The sequence below is a fragment of the Myotis brandtii genome, unplaced genomic scaffold (genome assembly GCF_000412655.1).
Source record: "Myotis brandtii unplaced genomic scaffold, ASM41265v1 scaffold339, whole genome shotgun sequence".
In the NCBI taxonomy this organism is placed as follows: domain Eukaryota; kingdom Metazoa; phylum Chordata; class Mammalia; order Chiroptera; family Vespertilionidae; genus Myotis; species Myotis brandtii.
The window spans coordinates 566,955-583,450 of NW_005363061.1; the positions used below are offsets into that span (position 1 = coordinate 566,955).

The following is a 16,496-nucleotide window of genomic DNA, read 5'->3' on the forward strand; positions in this document are numbered from 1 at the left end:
CTGGACTGGGCCATGGGTGCTGCCAGCGCTGCTGCCCACGGTCATAATGGATGGCAGGGTGAGTGTCCCTGAGAGGTGGAAGTTAGGTAACCCACCTTGCTGGAGAGCCAAGATCAGCATGTTCAAAGTCTATGATGGGAAATGAACTCTGCTTCCATCAAGGTGGGGGATTTCTCAACCAGTGGAAGCGGCATCAGACCAAATTAAAGATTCACTTCAGGTTGTAGCAAGGAGACTAATGACAGCATGGCCAGTCAGGGAACTTCAACCTGCTTTGAGAAAAATGAGCCCTGACCAGTGTAGCTGTTGGTTGAGCATGGTGCCCTGCACCCAAAGGTCGCCAGTTCGATTCCCGGTCAGGGCACATGCCCAGGTTTTGGGCTCGATGCCCTGTAGGGGGGCATGCAGAAAGCAGCCAACCGATGTTTCTCACATCTATGTTTTTTTTGGTTTTAAATAGAGAAACATAGATGTTTCTCTTTTATAAGTTCTCTCTTTAAAACGAATAAAAACTTATTTTAAAAAAAAAGTGAAGAGGGTTGAGTTCTGTCACTGGCAGTGAGAATGGAAAACATGACACAGCCCTGTAGGGGGGCGTGCAGAAAGCAGCCAACCGATGTTTCTCACATCTATGTTTTTTTTTGGTTTTAGAGAAACATACATGTTTCTCTTTAAACATAGATGTTTCTTTTATAGGTTCTCTCTTTAAAACCAATAAAAACTTATTTTAAAAAAAAGTGAAGAGGGTTGGGTTCTGTCACTGGCAGTGAGAATGGAAAACATGACACAGATTTTAGTGAGAGTACAAGAGCAGAATGAATAGAGGTTAATGATTAATTACATGCAGAGGCAAAGGAGAGTATCTGAAATGCCTGCGGCTTCAGGAATCGGATGAGTGACAATGACATTAACATGGGAGAATGATCAGAGGTCCGTTATTTTTGACATGCTGAGTTTGAGTGTCTGAGACACACAATCAGGGATAGACGATGGGCACAACTGTGCAATGGTCTGCTGGTAAATCACTAACAACAGGCTCTCTAGGGAAAAGACACTTTGATTCATCCAGTTTCTGTGGATGAATATGCTTTCAAGCTACCAGCCAGAGGTTACTGAAAGTGACTCTGCGAAGAGAGGCACACAATTAGCAGTCAGGAGCCCATCTGAGGGTCTGGTACACTGACTACAGGTGAGGATGAGGTCTCCCAGGCAGAGCAGGACCGAGACCAGAACCTTCAGGGGCAGGCTGAAGAACAGAAGCTCCTACAGGGCACAGCTGTCAGAAGGAAAACCAAGAGGGAATGGGCACTTCAAGACCAAGCCCAGCCTGGACCCTGCCAAGCTCTCCAGAATCAGTTTCCATCATTCATTCATTCTTTCAACAATCTCCTCCTAGACTGTGAGCTATTTGAGGGCAGAGACTTTATCTAAGTTAGCGGTGTCCTCTAGGGTAGAGCACATAGTAGGCATTCAGCAAATAATTCCACTAATTTCTTGAGGAAGATTTATGTCCACCACTTGCATAAGGCAACACAAAAATAATTGGATATATATCTTAAAAGAAGACATTTGGGCTCAAGGTAAATCTTCCCAGCGAGGGTTTAGGTAGACACTTCTTGCTGTGTCGTTTCCGCACCATTCCCGTTCTCCTGGCAACTGTTACCCTACATTCCAGTTGCGAGGTTCTAAGGCAGTCCCTCTTCTCTATGTGCATCTACCGATTCGTCCAGTTATGGGCACCGGACCCAGCTGGGATTTTCAGAATCAGAACTTGGGAGAGTCCCTCTCAAGTGGCAGGAGCGGTGGGAGAAGGGCTGGCACAGGTGTTAGCCTCTGTGGAGGAGCAGCAGTGAGAATACCAGCAGGGATTCCCTGGTTCGTCACTGTTAGGTCTGGCTGTATCCCTAGCCTGTTCCGTTCCACAGCCCCACATTCTCCAATAAGTTTCTCTTTACCTAAGCAGGAGCTAAGTTTCTGTACTCAGCAACCAAGAGTCCTGATAAATACCCGGGAACTCACCAAATATACACAGTATAATGTCATCTGTGCGAAAAGCTAACGTAGTTTTCGCTACTGAAAGTTATTCATGCAGTTTAAGTGACCAACATGAAAGGGGTTTAAAAGAGGGTATTTCTGTCACAGGTGGAAGCCCTAAAATAACAGCAACAGTAGCAGCTACCTCCATGTGAGTGCTTGCTCCGTGCCAGGCGTGTGTGGTAGCTACAGTAGGTCCTCGGGTTACGTCGGAGATCCGTTCCTAGGGTGCGACGTAATGCGATTTTTGTAAGTTGGAACCCACCTACATAAGCACCTACATCATTCACATGGAGCACATACACAGCAGTACGTAATGAAGTGAAACAGTAAAAAAAAATTAAAAGAAAGATAACAATTCCTGACCTTTACTTGTGGCAAATAAATAAAAAACATAAAGCACATATGTACATACGTCAAAATGACGGAACTTTTTTTTTTATAAATAAATGGGAGATGGCAACATAACCATGAAAGAAATGACATACGTCTAGTCCGACGTAACCCAAGCACTGCCTGTACTAGTAAGTGGGGAAGCTGGGTTGGATCCAGATTTATCAAGACTTGAAGTTCTTTATTACTAAGTTAGAGGCTCTCAAACTTTTTGGTCTCGGGATCCTTTTATGATCTTACAAATTGAAGACCTTAAAGAATTTTTGTTTGTATGGGTTATATCTATAGTTACCATAATGGAAATCAAAATCGAGAAACTTAAAAGATTTATAAAAAACAAAACCCCATCACATTTAACATAATAAATATTTTTATTACAAGTAATTATTTTTAAAGACAAAAAAATTAGATGAGTGGCACCGTTTTACATTTTTGCAGATCTCTCTATATCTGACTTAATAGAAGACAGCTACATCCTCATGTCTACTTCTTCATTCAATACGTTGTTTTGGTTGAATTATATAAAGAAAAGCTACCCTCATGCAGACAGGCAGTTGGAAAAGAAACTTCATGAACCTCCTCAAAGCATTTCAGGTGCCTCCAGAAGTCCTCTGGACCAGCGGTCGCCAACCTTTCAGATCTCCGTGGACCACTGGTTGGCGACCACTGCTCTGGACCACACTTTGAGAACCACTGCAATAACTAGTCTGCTTCTCAGGTAAAGAATCTATACACAGACATTGAATATTATAACTGGCAAGTCCACAGGGCCAACACATTTCAAACAAGTTTCCAAAAGTGGTGGTGGTGAAGGAAACTTAAGTTATCTTCTTAATTCAATTTTAGTGACATCAATTTTTAACTTGGGTTCATGTATTATTCTTTTGCCAGCCAAGATGACCTATTAGATTTTTTCAAGTTTACTTTTCTAAACTAAGAGGAGAAAGCAGTATGTCATACACAGAGCTAACATTTGTATAGCGTTTTACAGTTTACAAAGCCTCTGTCTGTGCCCACATGATGCCAGTGAGTCCTCAGAAGCCACTTTATAGAGGAGGAAAGCTGGGAGTAGAGGCGATGTGCCCAAGATTGCCATCAGTAACCAGGATGTGGACAGAAGCCTTGTGACCAAGTGATGTGCGTGCAGGACACCTCTGCTCTGGCTCTAACGCACAAACGTCTCACTTTCACAAGCTGGCTGTCCGACCGAGAAGAGAGGACCCTACATTTATGTTCACTTTTTTCACATACACAAGAGACAGCATCTATTATAGAATCCAACTGGATTTTATTTGACACGGAACACAATAGGACTGCAGGAATAGCAAACTGAAAAGACAAAGCGAAAAGACCCCGTTCTATCTAACTTACAATGAAGTAACAGGAGGGCAAGTCATTAAATGAATAACAAAACAGTTGAGCTTGATGGAGAATATTCTTTTTCTAGTGCCCATACCTGAAAGACAAAGTAAATTATTTTATTAATTCCTCAGTAATTTGCTGAGACTATAAGACCTGTTTAAACATATGAGCAAATGGGATGGAAACTTTGAAGAGATGTAAGTGTGCTCCCAAACTGGGTTATGCCACTGGTCTCTTGTCCCTTTTATCTTATCATCCTCTGTAGTATTTTACCTACCACCTCCCACCCCCTCAGTGAAGGTCCCTCCCTGGGACTCAGTCATGCCCACCTTCCTCTCCTCCTAGTTACCAGCGAGGTGTTGGGCAGTATGAGGGAGGTGAGAAGAAGTTAGAACTGGTGGTTGTGAAAGGGAACTCGACCTGCTGGCTCGAGTCAGTGGCTCAGACAGTTTGAGCTCTTGACCTCCCTTTACCCATGGCAGCCTTTTTTGCACCTCCACTTCGGTACTCAGGCAAGTCTGGGGTAAGGCAAGTACGAGAATAGTAACAGCGCAGTCTTCATTTTCAAAATCTACCACCAGGGGCCATTATAGCTATGATTGTATTCAGCATCAGAAAGAGGGGGAAAAACACACACACAAAAACCCCACTACAGAATGTGGAAAACTAAGCATGAATTTCATGCGGTTTCTGATTTCCCCTGAAGCCCAAATTTGGCTCTAATCAGATTATAAAAGTAAACAAGGTCAGGAAATTTCTTCACATATAAATGGATTTCTTGAACACAAAACTCTTCATTATCTTATTTAATCTTTTGTCCTGGTTCTTTTTGGGCAGTTAGCCACTGATTAAAATATTTCATTATATGGATGAAAGCCAGGGTACTTGAACTCCAGATCACTGCTTCGATCATCCTGAAAGGCTAGTAGATCCTTAAAGGCTCGTTTCATAAGAAACCAACTTGAATACTGTCTAAAAAAAATTGTGCCCAACTCCACACAGGGTAAAGCTGTAGTGTTTGTTAGTGGGCTGGAGAACAACCCAGAAGTTGCCTATCAGATTGAAGAATGCTGTAATCTGTTCCTTATGAAATTATTTTCCAAATGCACTGAAAACCACTGCCTGGCCCTGATTGGTATGCTCAGTAATTAGAGCATTGGCTTGTGAACCAAAGGGTCATAGGTTTGATTCCCAGTCAAGGGCATGTACCTGGGTTGCTGGTTCGCTCCCTGGCCCTGGTCAGGGTGCGTGTAGGAAGCAACCAATTGTGTCTCTCTCCCATCTCGCCAACTCTTCTGCCCCCCACCTCCTTCCAACCTCTCTCAATGGAAAAAATAACCTCAGGTGAGGATTAACAAAAAAGGAAAAAAAAAAAAAAGAAAGAAAACTACTCCCTGGCAAAGTCACTGGCTGGATATAGTGACAGTGTCAAAGGCCCACATATGGAATTCTTCACACCCCCCAGTGCTTGGGCTCAGCCCTGGGCACATGTAATGGGCAACACAAACAGTTTTGGTCCAAAACAGAATCCTGAGCCTGCTCTAGGGAAGAGCAAGTCACAAAGGCCTCTTAAGAACTCAGAAAAGTGCTTCTGCCTGGACATGTATTACTGTTGTGGCTCCATTCAGAACGCAAGCTCCCCCAAGAACAGGGAAAGACTGTCTCAGACATCTGTATATCTTACATATTACTTAGCATGCACTTTGTTGAATAGAGAATAATATGAGCTAGATACTGAGTTTCTTAAAAATGAACATGCATATGATATACTTCCAAAACTCTTTACCTAAGTAAATAACCCAGTCTAAAAGCAAAATAACTGTACCAATCAGGGATTTCTAAACACGTAACAAACTAAGGCATCTTATTCTTTTGTTTTTAAAAATAATCATATTCTATTAATCAAAACTCATATTGAAATAAAAATCCCCCTTCTCATAAAAATTTAAAAAATGCAACTAAATACTAATTTTCAACTATCAGAGTAGCTAAGATGGAAAATGAGTCTCCCACCATAGTCTTTTAATCTCACTCCTGGAGATCACCAGCAAGAGCTTCTTAGCTTCCCTGATTATCTCCATATTTGAACTTGCATGTATAGGGGTGTACATGCACTGTTTGGAGGGAGTGTACATTAGCACATATTCTGAGGAAAGGAAACTCTGACACTATCAAAAATGAAAGTGTATATCCTCCTTACTCAGAAATACCTCTTTTAGGGATTACTGTTTCAGATATATACTACTCACATATATATGCAAAGATTCATGTATAAGGATGCTCATCACTACACATTATTTTTTATAGTGAAAAACTGGAAACCTAAATGTCTATCAACAGGAATGAAATAAATTACAGTACATCTACACAAAAACATACTCTGCAATCATTTGAAAGGAGGTAGTTTGACATGTGTGGATATGAAAAATCTCCAAAATGAAATGAAAAAGCAAGGTAAATTACTATATTAGATGCTCATATCTATGCTAAGGAAAAAAAATTATATATGTATACCCACCCATATACAACATAACAAGTACATATATGTATAATCAGGAAAGCTAATAAGCCCTTGCTGATGGTTACCTCCATCACAATGTGATTTTGAAAATACTTAATAGTTTGCAGATCCTATGAAATTCTCTACTCTCATAGACCCAAGACAGTTGGGAAACTCGAGGCTGCCAACTTCTTTTTATTTTATTTTTTTAGGCTGCAAACTTCTAATGTTGGCCCCACCTCTGTGGATTTTCCACACAGATGAGTACCTTAATTAACCAAAAGCCATGTTCCATGGCTCCATGTTTTAGGACTATGCAGCCTTCAGCCTGAGGTGAGACAAAGAACAGCACTGACCACAGAGCCCAGGCTTACAACATCGAAACAGCCAGAGACACCTACTTTTGGAATTCCCACTCTCTGTTGTCCAGCGGACACACCTGCCGTGTTTTGAGCCAGCGAGAGATGCAGTGGAAGTGAAAAGCATGCTGGAAGAAAAGATACATTTTATTAAAAATAACTGTGTAGGCTCAACCATCTACTCACAATATGTCTCAAATGCAGTGGGTAGTTTACACACAGGGCTCGAGAAGAACAGTGGGAGACAAAAACAGTGAGAGGCAAAGGTCACAACTCATACTCTTTGACTAGGTACGAGGACATTTCCAATGAAACATTTGCTAGAAATGTCATTACTACTAAAGGAGGAAACTATTTAGGAAGAAGTGCATGTTCTAGCAGTGAGTGCTCTCCCTTTCTCTTAAGGGAAGATACGGTGGCTCCCTAGTCCTACTCGGCCTGTAAAGGATGCTCCTACCCTCCTTGGACACATACAGATGTCAAATCTCCCCATTCTTGGTCCCCAGCTGTACTCCCCTCTCCTTAGAGAATAAGAACCCCAGGAGAAGAGCCTTCTCAGGCCCTGGTAGTGCCCTGCCACTGCCACCCATCCAGAGCTGAGATGGGTACTTCCCCAACCTTCCCACACCCAGCTCAACTCTGTTAGAAGAACCTGATTTCCAGACTTGTTCACAAACACCGTGCTATTACAAGACTTCAGTACTCAATATGCCTTTAATGGGCAAGGGGTTTTGTCTTATAAGGGAATGACGTAAAAAAATAGGGTAAAAGGAAGTATTCTGCTGGGCAAACTTCCCATAAGCAGCTGAAAGAGCATCAAAGGACTTATTTCACGATCAAGATATGAAGTAAAAAGGCAAGAATACCAAGAATACTGGTAACTGACAGGGAGCTAGGAGTTAGCTTTAAGATTGGGGGAAAGGACAGCCTGTGTGCCTGGCACCTTTAATGACCTGCAGATGCTAATCACAACACCTCTGCAAGGGCCATGCATGCCCTCCCCTGCTCATATGGGCAGAGTATTAAGATAGAAGTGGCAAGTGTTCCTCCTCATCTAGTCTGTGATGGGTCAGCTGAGGTGGGGACAGGGGAGAAATGCTGACACAAAACAATGAAAGCGTTTGCAGGCTTTGATTAATAACAGTCTTGAAACCTGGTCAGTTATGTCTCCCATAACATGCATGGAACTTAAAAGAAGAATCACAATATAGATTATTACCTTGTGAACTGTCTTCTGACAAAGACAAAATCAGAATTCCATAATTAAGAGTGGAATCCATAGCTAGTACACTATGGATATTCAACAGGACAAATATTCTCCCAGAGTGACAGCTTTTGGAAGATCCCTTTCCTGTTGACTCTCATACAACCCATTATGGACAAAACAACAACACACCCCACAAAACTTATAAAAGGCATAAAGTTGAGGCATTTTCCTCAATCATGGGGACAGACTCACCTAAGGTATCCAAGACACCCTTCCCCCCACCCCCACTCCCCCAGTAGGCACTCTGCAGCAGCCCAGGGTCCTTGTATGCCCCAATCACCTCAGAAAATGAGGGAAAGAGGGGATGCAAATGAGGCTACATGGCAGGTGACAGCAACCCTGAACCTGCCTGACCCCAACTTTCTTCCTGTTGATAATCTAAGATATATTATGGAAATGTTGAGCAGTCTCAGAGTACACTGAGGAAGTCTTCACAGTTTACTGCAGATGTTAACATATTCCATCATTGAGCATTACAGCAACTCTAGCTAGCAAGCATGACGGGTATTATCATCTCCATTTTATAGACAGGAAACTGAAACCCAGATAAGTTAAGTGACCTGCCTATTTCATGGAGCTGGTTTTAGTAAAAGACCCAGAACTAGAACCCATGACTAGTCCAAAGGTTTCTGCCACGCCATGCTGGCTCCTCTTTATGGCAGGCTGAGTAAGTCTCTCCTTAGCCAAATTTATGGGAAGCGCACTCTCTTTTCCTTCGACCACAGAGTAACCTGGTTCTTAGTATCTGCCTGAATGCCAGGGGAGCAAAGAGCCCTATATATTTTATTTCTTTATCCCCAAAGGCAACAAACGCTGTCCCTTAGCCAATACAGGCTCCCGTGACACTGCCCAGAGGCCCTGACAGAACTAAGAGGATAACCTCAAGCTGCATGTGAGCCTCAAGCACTGATAGCTGCTATCTCTGCAGTAAACACCACTGCTCCCAATTCGCACTTCGTATTTAGCAAACACGTATTTAGCTTACTATGTGTCAGGAGGTGTTCTAAGCACTTTGAATATAAAATCTTTTCATTCTGATTAAACTCTATGCAGTCACTGTTAGCCCAATTTACATGAGGGAAGCCAGGCTGAGATGTCAAATACCTGCCCAAAGTCACTTAGTAAGTTAAGTCACAACAACAGGGAATGGTGGTCTGACTCCAAGCCTCTTAGGTCTGTGCCATGCAGGGGGCTGTGGGTCCTCTGGACGCTCGGCACAGGAGGTCCAGACAGAACAATTTTAGCTCATCTGACTGGGACTGTACGGCTGCAAATGGATTTTAACACGCGCTAGAAATAACATGTTTGATGCATGTTATCCTTCACAGCTGTCACGTCCTGGAAGGCCGTACATTCAGTCCAACGATGCTGCACCAAACATTTCTGGCATGAGCCATGTTTAAAAAGGGACACCCCCCAAAAATCTGAATATAGTACATTTGTACTATGCACTTAAAATGCATGCAAGCATGCGCGCGCACACAAGCACTCAATTTATTCATCCAACTTAGTTCCACAGGACACCTACCCTTAAAAAAAATCTGTTTAGAAGGTAAAGATTTCCACTAACAGGAGAATATTCCAAACCCTGTGCCAAAGGCTCTTGAAAGCAGTTCCCAAAGATGAATCTCCAAAATGTGGATAACAAAAGTGGGCCCACCCTGTAATTAAGACAAACTAGTGCCTCTATAATAACTAATAATTCTTATCCTGTAACAGGTGAATAGCACAAAAGTTTAATCTTTTAAACTATTTGTATAGCTTTTGGGAGAAAGTTGGGCTAGTCATTTTTTTTTCTAGTTATTTTCAAGACTGGCAAAGCAGGGAAAGTGGTAATACATTTACAAGCCATGCTGACAGGGAAAGATGTTTCCTTACATTACAGACTCCCCACGCAACGGTGCACTCTTCAGAAGTGGCAGATGCCTGGTTCGCGACATTCTATGCCTGTGGGAACAAGAGCAACAAGATCACAGACCGCAGGAGCAACCACCTTTTAACCTATAGCAGTCCTACCTGCACAATTACACAATGACATGCTTGGAGCGGGGTGCAGGGAGCGGTGGAGTAAAACTGAACAAAATCTCCGGTGATTAATTAGGCTTGTTTTTTTAATGAATGTGAATAGGGGTGAAGAACAGATAAGGCAGAGATGTGACTTAACAGTATGCTTTGCAATGATTTCCTACCCTTGTTCAAGAACAGAGTAATGAAGGAAAAGGTACTTTTTAATTCTGAACATAACCTGACTTGTCCAAATGAAAGCGATTCCTCCTAATTTGGTAAATCTCGTAAACTCAAAGTCACCTCATAACTCTTCCTGTTCTGATAACTGGTATCTTTTCCCTATTCTTGACAAATGCTTCCTTGTAGGCCCTCAAACACCCAGGCTTACCCACGTGAAGCTCTGAAGCCTAAAGGAGTCAGGCAGACACACGTGAACTGGAACAGAAGTGATAAAAGGGGGTGAAGAGACCTGTAGCAAACTGTACCCACTCTGCATGAAGACGTCAAATCTTGTCTTTAAAACACTGTCAACAAAGCAAATCTGTTCTGCCAGTGGGTTAGTGATGTGAGCCTGCCACTCAGTGATGCTTATGGCAAGAACAGGGAATAGTCAACCAAAAGCAGACAGACAAGCAACATGTAAAGGCTTCCTATCACACCCCTGGCAAAGGCAGAAGCTTATTTGATGTGATATACAAAGGTTGGGAATTTATAAACTTCAATAAAAGCTAAGGAAGAAATAGCTTCATCTCAGAAGTGAACAGATGCCACACTTTCGAAACACTGATGAAGCTGTGATTTTTGGAAGAGACTAACTTCTATGGACAAAGGCTGGGTCTAAGCCTCTCTGGATGCCTTCTTCATCTGGAACTAGATTACCTAAGGTATGGAGGAAAAACACCCAGTAGATTGTATATTTAATCCACTCTGTAAGCCACCAAAAAATGGGGCAATATAAAATAAATACAGGCATGTAGTATCAATTTGGACTCAAAAAAGGAAGTCTTCAGACCAAGAATGCTTTGTAGGAGAGTCCAACTGGGGCACAGCCATACTCACTCTTATTTATTTAAAGCTATGTATATACGTGGTCATTTAATGCCAGACCAGAATATATTATAAAATGGCCATTGCTAAACCAAGAATCTTATTCTCATCTTTAACAAAATGTCTTTTTCAAGAATCATATTCCAGCCCTAGCAGGGTTGGCTCAGTGGATAGAGTGTCAGCCTGTGGACTGAAGGGTCCCAGGTTCAATTCTAGTCAAAGGCACATGCCCAGGCTGCGGGCTCGATCCCCAGTAGGGGACATGCAGGAGGCAGCCGACCATTGATGTTTCTCTCTCTCTCTCCCTTCCTCTCAAAAAAAAATCAAAAAAAAAATCATATCCCATTTATTTTTGAAAGGAAGACAAGTCCAGTTGTGGCAATCAGATTCCTTTAGTGACTGTATTAAAGAAAAGGGTATGTTTCTTAAGGATACAGATTTGATCTAAGTCATTGTTTTATTCTGGTGCCTAGGCGAAAGGTCCAGGATATAATTATTTATTGAATGACTAAAAGATACAACTTGAAAATACTACTTTCATAATTTTTTGTTATAGGAGTTCAGTTCTATTTTTTCATTTGACACTTAAAATATATGATGAAGCAGGTGTCTAACTGAAGCCTACATTGATCCCTTAAGTCAGGGGTCCTCAAACTTTTTAAACAGGGGGCCAGTTCACTGTCCCTCAGACCCTTGGAGGGCCGGACTACAATTTAAAAAAAAACTATGAAATTCTTATGCACACTGCACATATCTTATTTTGAAGTAAAAAAACAAAACGGGAACAAATACAATATTTGTATTTGCATGTGGTCCGCGGACCGTAGTTTGAGGACCCCTGCCTTAAGTGGTCAACTCTAAGAGAAGACAGAGTATCAATGGCCTTTGTCTGTCATCTTTCCAAGAAGTGCATTCTCTTCCACCCAGACAGACACACAACTTAAATATAGAGGTAAAAAATAAAAAATAATAAATAAATAAATAAATAAATAAATGTTATATAAAATCATGAACTATTTACAGAAAGAAGAGAGGCCCCCAAAAGTAAAATTTCCTTGAGCATAACTCCTTATGAAAATGCATAGCCAAGAAATTGGCATGTAATCAAATACCCCACCCAAACACATTTAAAAATGTGCGTGTGTTTTCCTGTGATGAGATCCTTCCATCTATATTAAACATCATGGTAGCTGCTGATCTGCTTTGACTGCTGTGTGAAAAGGCAAACAGGGTCAAAACTCAAAGGAACCAATGGCAATAAGCTACCAACACCTGCTATGATAGCTTTCCAACACAAAATATTTGATTTGTGCTTTCCAAATTGCAATGATCACAAACTATTCCCCAATTCTGTGTTTTTATTATTCAACTAGAGGCCCAGTGCATGGGGTCCCTCAGCCTCGCCCACGCCCTCTCTCAATCTGGGACCCCTTGGGGGATGTTGGACTGCCGGTTTCGGCCCCATCCCAGGAATGTAGTAGTGCGCAAAGCAGCAGGCGGCCAGGGAGGAGCCCCAGCCCAGGCTGGGTGCCGCACGGCTCCCGCTCAACCGGGCCCCACCTGCCACTGCCGCTCAGTAAGCTTGCTGAGCATTGCTCCTGCTGTGGGAGTGCACTGACCACCAGGGGGCAGCTCCTGCATTGAGCGTCTGCCCCCTGGTGGTCAGTGAGCGTCATAGTGACCGGTCAACCGGTGGTTCGGTCGCTTAGGCTTTTACATATGTATAGATGAGCAAATATTTAGTGAGAACCTATAATGTACTGGACACTATGCTAAATCCTGGGAATAAACCAGTAAATAACTGCTTAATTGAGAGGGGACTAATTTAAATTAAATGGTTGCTACAAAGGAAACTATATGATGTCTTAGGAATAGTTAACAGAACTGTCATAGCCTGTGTTTGTGTGTATGTAAGTATGATCAGTGAAAACATCTTAGAGCAAGTTCAAGGTGAGATCTGAAGACCAATTATAGGATAATTCTGCATTACTCAATGAAGTAGCCATTAGATACATGTGGCTATTGAGCATTTGATATTGGCTAGTCTGAATTAAGATTAGACTAAATATAAGTGTAAAATACACTTCAAAGGCTTAGTACAAAAAGAGAATGTAAAGCTCTAGCTGGTTTGGCTCAGTGGATAGAGCGTCAGCCTATGGACTGAAGGGTCCCAGGTTCGATTTCGGTCAAGGGCACATGCCTGGGTTGCGGGCTCGATCCCCAGTGTGGGGTGTGCAGGAGGCAGCCAATCAATGATTCCTTCTCATCATTGATGTTTCTATCTCTCTCCCTCTCCCTTCCTCTCTGAAATCAATAAAAATATATTTTTTTTAAAAAAGAGAGAATGTAAAATATCTCACTTTAAAACACTGATTACATGTTGAAATCAAATTTGGATATAATAGGATAAATAAAATAAAAATAACCTGTTTCTTTTTATGTTCTTAATGTGGGTACTAGTAAAGTTTAGATTACATATGTGCTTGCATTTGTGGCTCACATTTAGATTGGATAGTGGTGGGTTAGACCAAGGTAGGGGGGAGAAGAGGCAGAGAATATTCCAGACAAAAAGAACAGTATATGTAAGGGCTCTAAGAAAGACCACGGATACTTCAAGAATGGAAAGCCAGAGACACTACCACAGTGAGCAGGAGAGTGACTTAAGATGAAGTTGGAGAGGCAGGTGAGTGATTTAAAAAATAACTGCCTATAATTTCAGTTCTAGAAAGTTGAAATTTCTTTGTCCCATTTCTGATCTCAATAACAAACCATTTTAGTACCTGGATGAAAAAGTAATCTCAACTCTTTCTGGCCCCTATTACTAAGTTAGTCCAACAATAGCTCTAATCAAATCCGCCATGTGTGGTGGAATATGTGGAGATTTAAATAAAATTTCTTTAGTGTAATTGTCTGTTTAGATGTTGGCAGTGATGTCCTCTTAACTGTGATTGGGGCTAAGACTGAAAATTCTAACTTCTTAGGCTTCTTTTATTTATATATCTTGCCCAGCAAAAACTAGCTCTGATTGAATATTTTAGTTCCAAGTTTACTTTCTTCCTTTCACCTTTTCTTTTGAGTCTGTGTACGAGATGGAAAATATAGAGGACTCAACAGTGCTTCTGGGCCACAATTCATTCTAAGTGTGGCCTTGTCATCTTTAGACTGAATAGATTTATTCTGAGATGGCTATGCCTCCAGAACATCATAAAAAACTACTCTATTTCAAACATACCAATGGGCTAGATGCAAAAGACCCCAAGTGCTCTGCCTATGCTTTATATTTCATTGTGAAGAATAAAATTGGTCACATCAGGATAGCCACAATCTCTGTAACCTTCTCAATTTCCTCCCATCCTCCTGCAATTACTTACAAAGGTCCATAATGTGGTTCCTGCAGATGGCACAGTTATCAACCACAATGTCCCAAGCCCAGAGGGCTACTGCGTTCCACTGCAAAGAGAAAGAGGGGGGAACAAAACACTCTCCTTGTAATGCACAAACACACACTGTAGGATTTCATGCTACATAGTTTTGGCACATTCATTTAGTCTTATATTAGATGTGTAGCAATGGCAAGCTACACATATGCTCACCCATTCTCCAAATGGTTGAGTATATCAACATAGAAATTAATGAGTCACCATTTAATTTTACCTTTTTTCTATAGCTTAAAATAATTTCATCATTAAGCAAATCAGGAATAATTTTTAAGTGCCTGTTTCAGGTTTCATAAGCACAGAGGTGAATTACTGTGCAGTTGCGGAAGAGATCAATGCCTGCCTAAGTTAATATCTGCTCTTCCAGGCAGCTTTGGATGCAGGAGTAGGGAGGTGAAAGCTAGGCACAGAATGAACTAAGATGCTGACGGGATCATAAAACGGGTCATCTGGGATAAGCTGGATAACTAACTACCCAGTGTCAGTACGCAGAACAAGGTCATCACTTCCATCTTACAAGACTGCTTCGTAACAAACTCCAGAATTCACCAGAATTTGACTTAGCTCCTACCATCAAATAACCCGATGTTCTCAACTTTCCATACTCAGACTCTTATATTAGGAGAAATTCCCCAATAAGAGTTTATTTAAAGTGGCATTAAAGTAACTCAACCTCCTGGCTTCTGCAATTATAAATATTCCCAAACTTCCTTTTTACCCACTAATTTGGGGCCACTTTCCAAACTGCCATCTCTTTCAATCCAGTTCTCAGTAACTTCTTCAGCACTTTTCACCCGATAGCTTCAACTCGGAGGAAAAATATCCTACTTCTATTCTTCTTCAACATGGCTGCTGGCTGCCACTGAGCACGCAGCGCCCGCAATGAAACGCCAAAAAGCAGCTGGGGGGGGGGGGGGGGGGGGGGATATTGTCTGCGTTTGGCCTAACGTTACAGGAATAACACCGTCCCTGTTTCAGAATCCTCATTTTGAACAGATTTATTTTATCTCGGGTAGGACTCGGCACTGTTCTCCCAATCTCTTAGCAAACCACCACCACTATAAGGCATTTCATGCAAAAGGACACGTTCCGTATTTTTTGCTTTCCCACTTTCAGCAGGTCGTTCGCAACTATTACGCAAACCGCCCTTAAAAGATACAATTTGAGCTCGCGTTTTCTTTTTAACAAATTCCACCAGGCTTTTTTTTTTGGAGGAGGATTCTGGATGTGCTATGACCGTGGTGGCTGTTGTTACAAACCAACAGACCTCCCAAAAGCAAGAGTTACACTCAAGACACTCCTCGGCGGGGCTCGGGACAGAGAAGGGGCTAATGGTATTGGACGCCGCGATTAGGCGAGGCCGGGAATGGGTCCCTCGGGGTGAGAGGGACCCCGAGTTTCGGAAAGGGGCGGGGCAGGGAAACCAGCCCGGCTCCTCGGAGGCCTCCAATGCGGTAGTACTTCAGGTTCCCGGCTTTCGCTGCACTGCCCCATCCTCCACCCTCCGCACCGCTCCGACTCCCCCTTCCACCCACCCCGCCCTCCCCTCAACACCACCAGCACCACTCCAGTGACAGCTCAGACGCTTGGCTCCCTCAGCCCACTCAGCTCCGCATATCTCAATAAGCACCTTCGTGATTGGCCCCTCAGCCTCTAAGTGAAACCAATACTGACATTGACAGTGGGCCACAGTCATGCCGATCAACCCTAAGGCCCGCCCCCCAGCTTCCTTTCGTGGTACCCGGTCCTAGGAACGCCCTGAAATGAAGCCCTTTCCCCCGCGCCTCGGTCATCCTCGGGCCTGCCAGCCATATCCGCGCCTCTCTAGCTTCCCTGAGGAAGGCGCTGGCGAGACCCAACCTTTTTCACTTCAAAGCGCTTCTTGCCCGCGCCGCTGTTGGTGCCGCTCGGGGTATCCACATCCATCGCTGCCGCCATTTTGGAAACACACGGTCTGCCGTCCAGCCACTGCGCCTGCGCACCAGTGCACTGGCTCCTCCCCCCGCCCCGGCTCCTCCTCCTCCACTCCACCCCTTACTGGCGCGCGGGGGGGTGGGCGGAGCGCGTGGCCACGCCCCTTAAAGGCGCTG

The 16,496-nt window shown here is 42.9% G+C and overlaps 1 protein-coding gene across 1 annotated transcript; it reads right to left on the bottom strand.

The window, feature by feature from the left end:
• Positions 1–3,693: 3,693 nt before the first annotated feature.
• On the bottom strand, positions 3,694–16,395 carry RBX1 (ring-box 1, E3 ubiquitin protein ligase). The gene is given in 6 exon segments (XM_005871372.2): positions 3,694–3,883; positions 6,691–6,776; positions 9,794–9,851; positions 9,853–9,862; positions 14,341–14,419; positions 16,267–16,395. Coding segments are annotated over 6 exon segments (324 nt in total). The 5' UTR covers positions 16,345–16,395; the 3' UTR covers positions 3,694–3,870.
• Between the last annotated feature and the right edge of the window lie 101 nt (positions 16,396–16,496).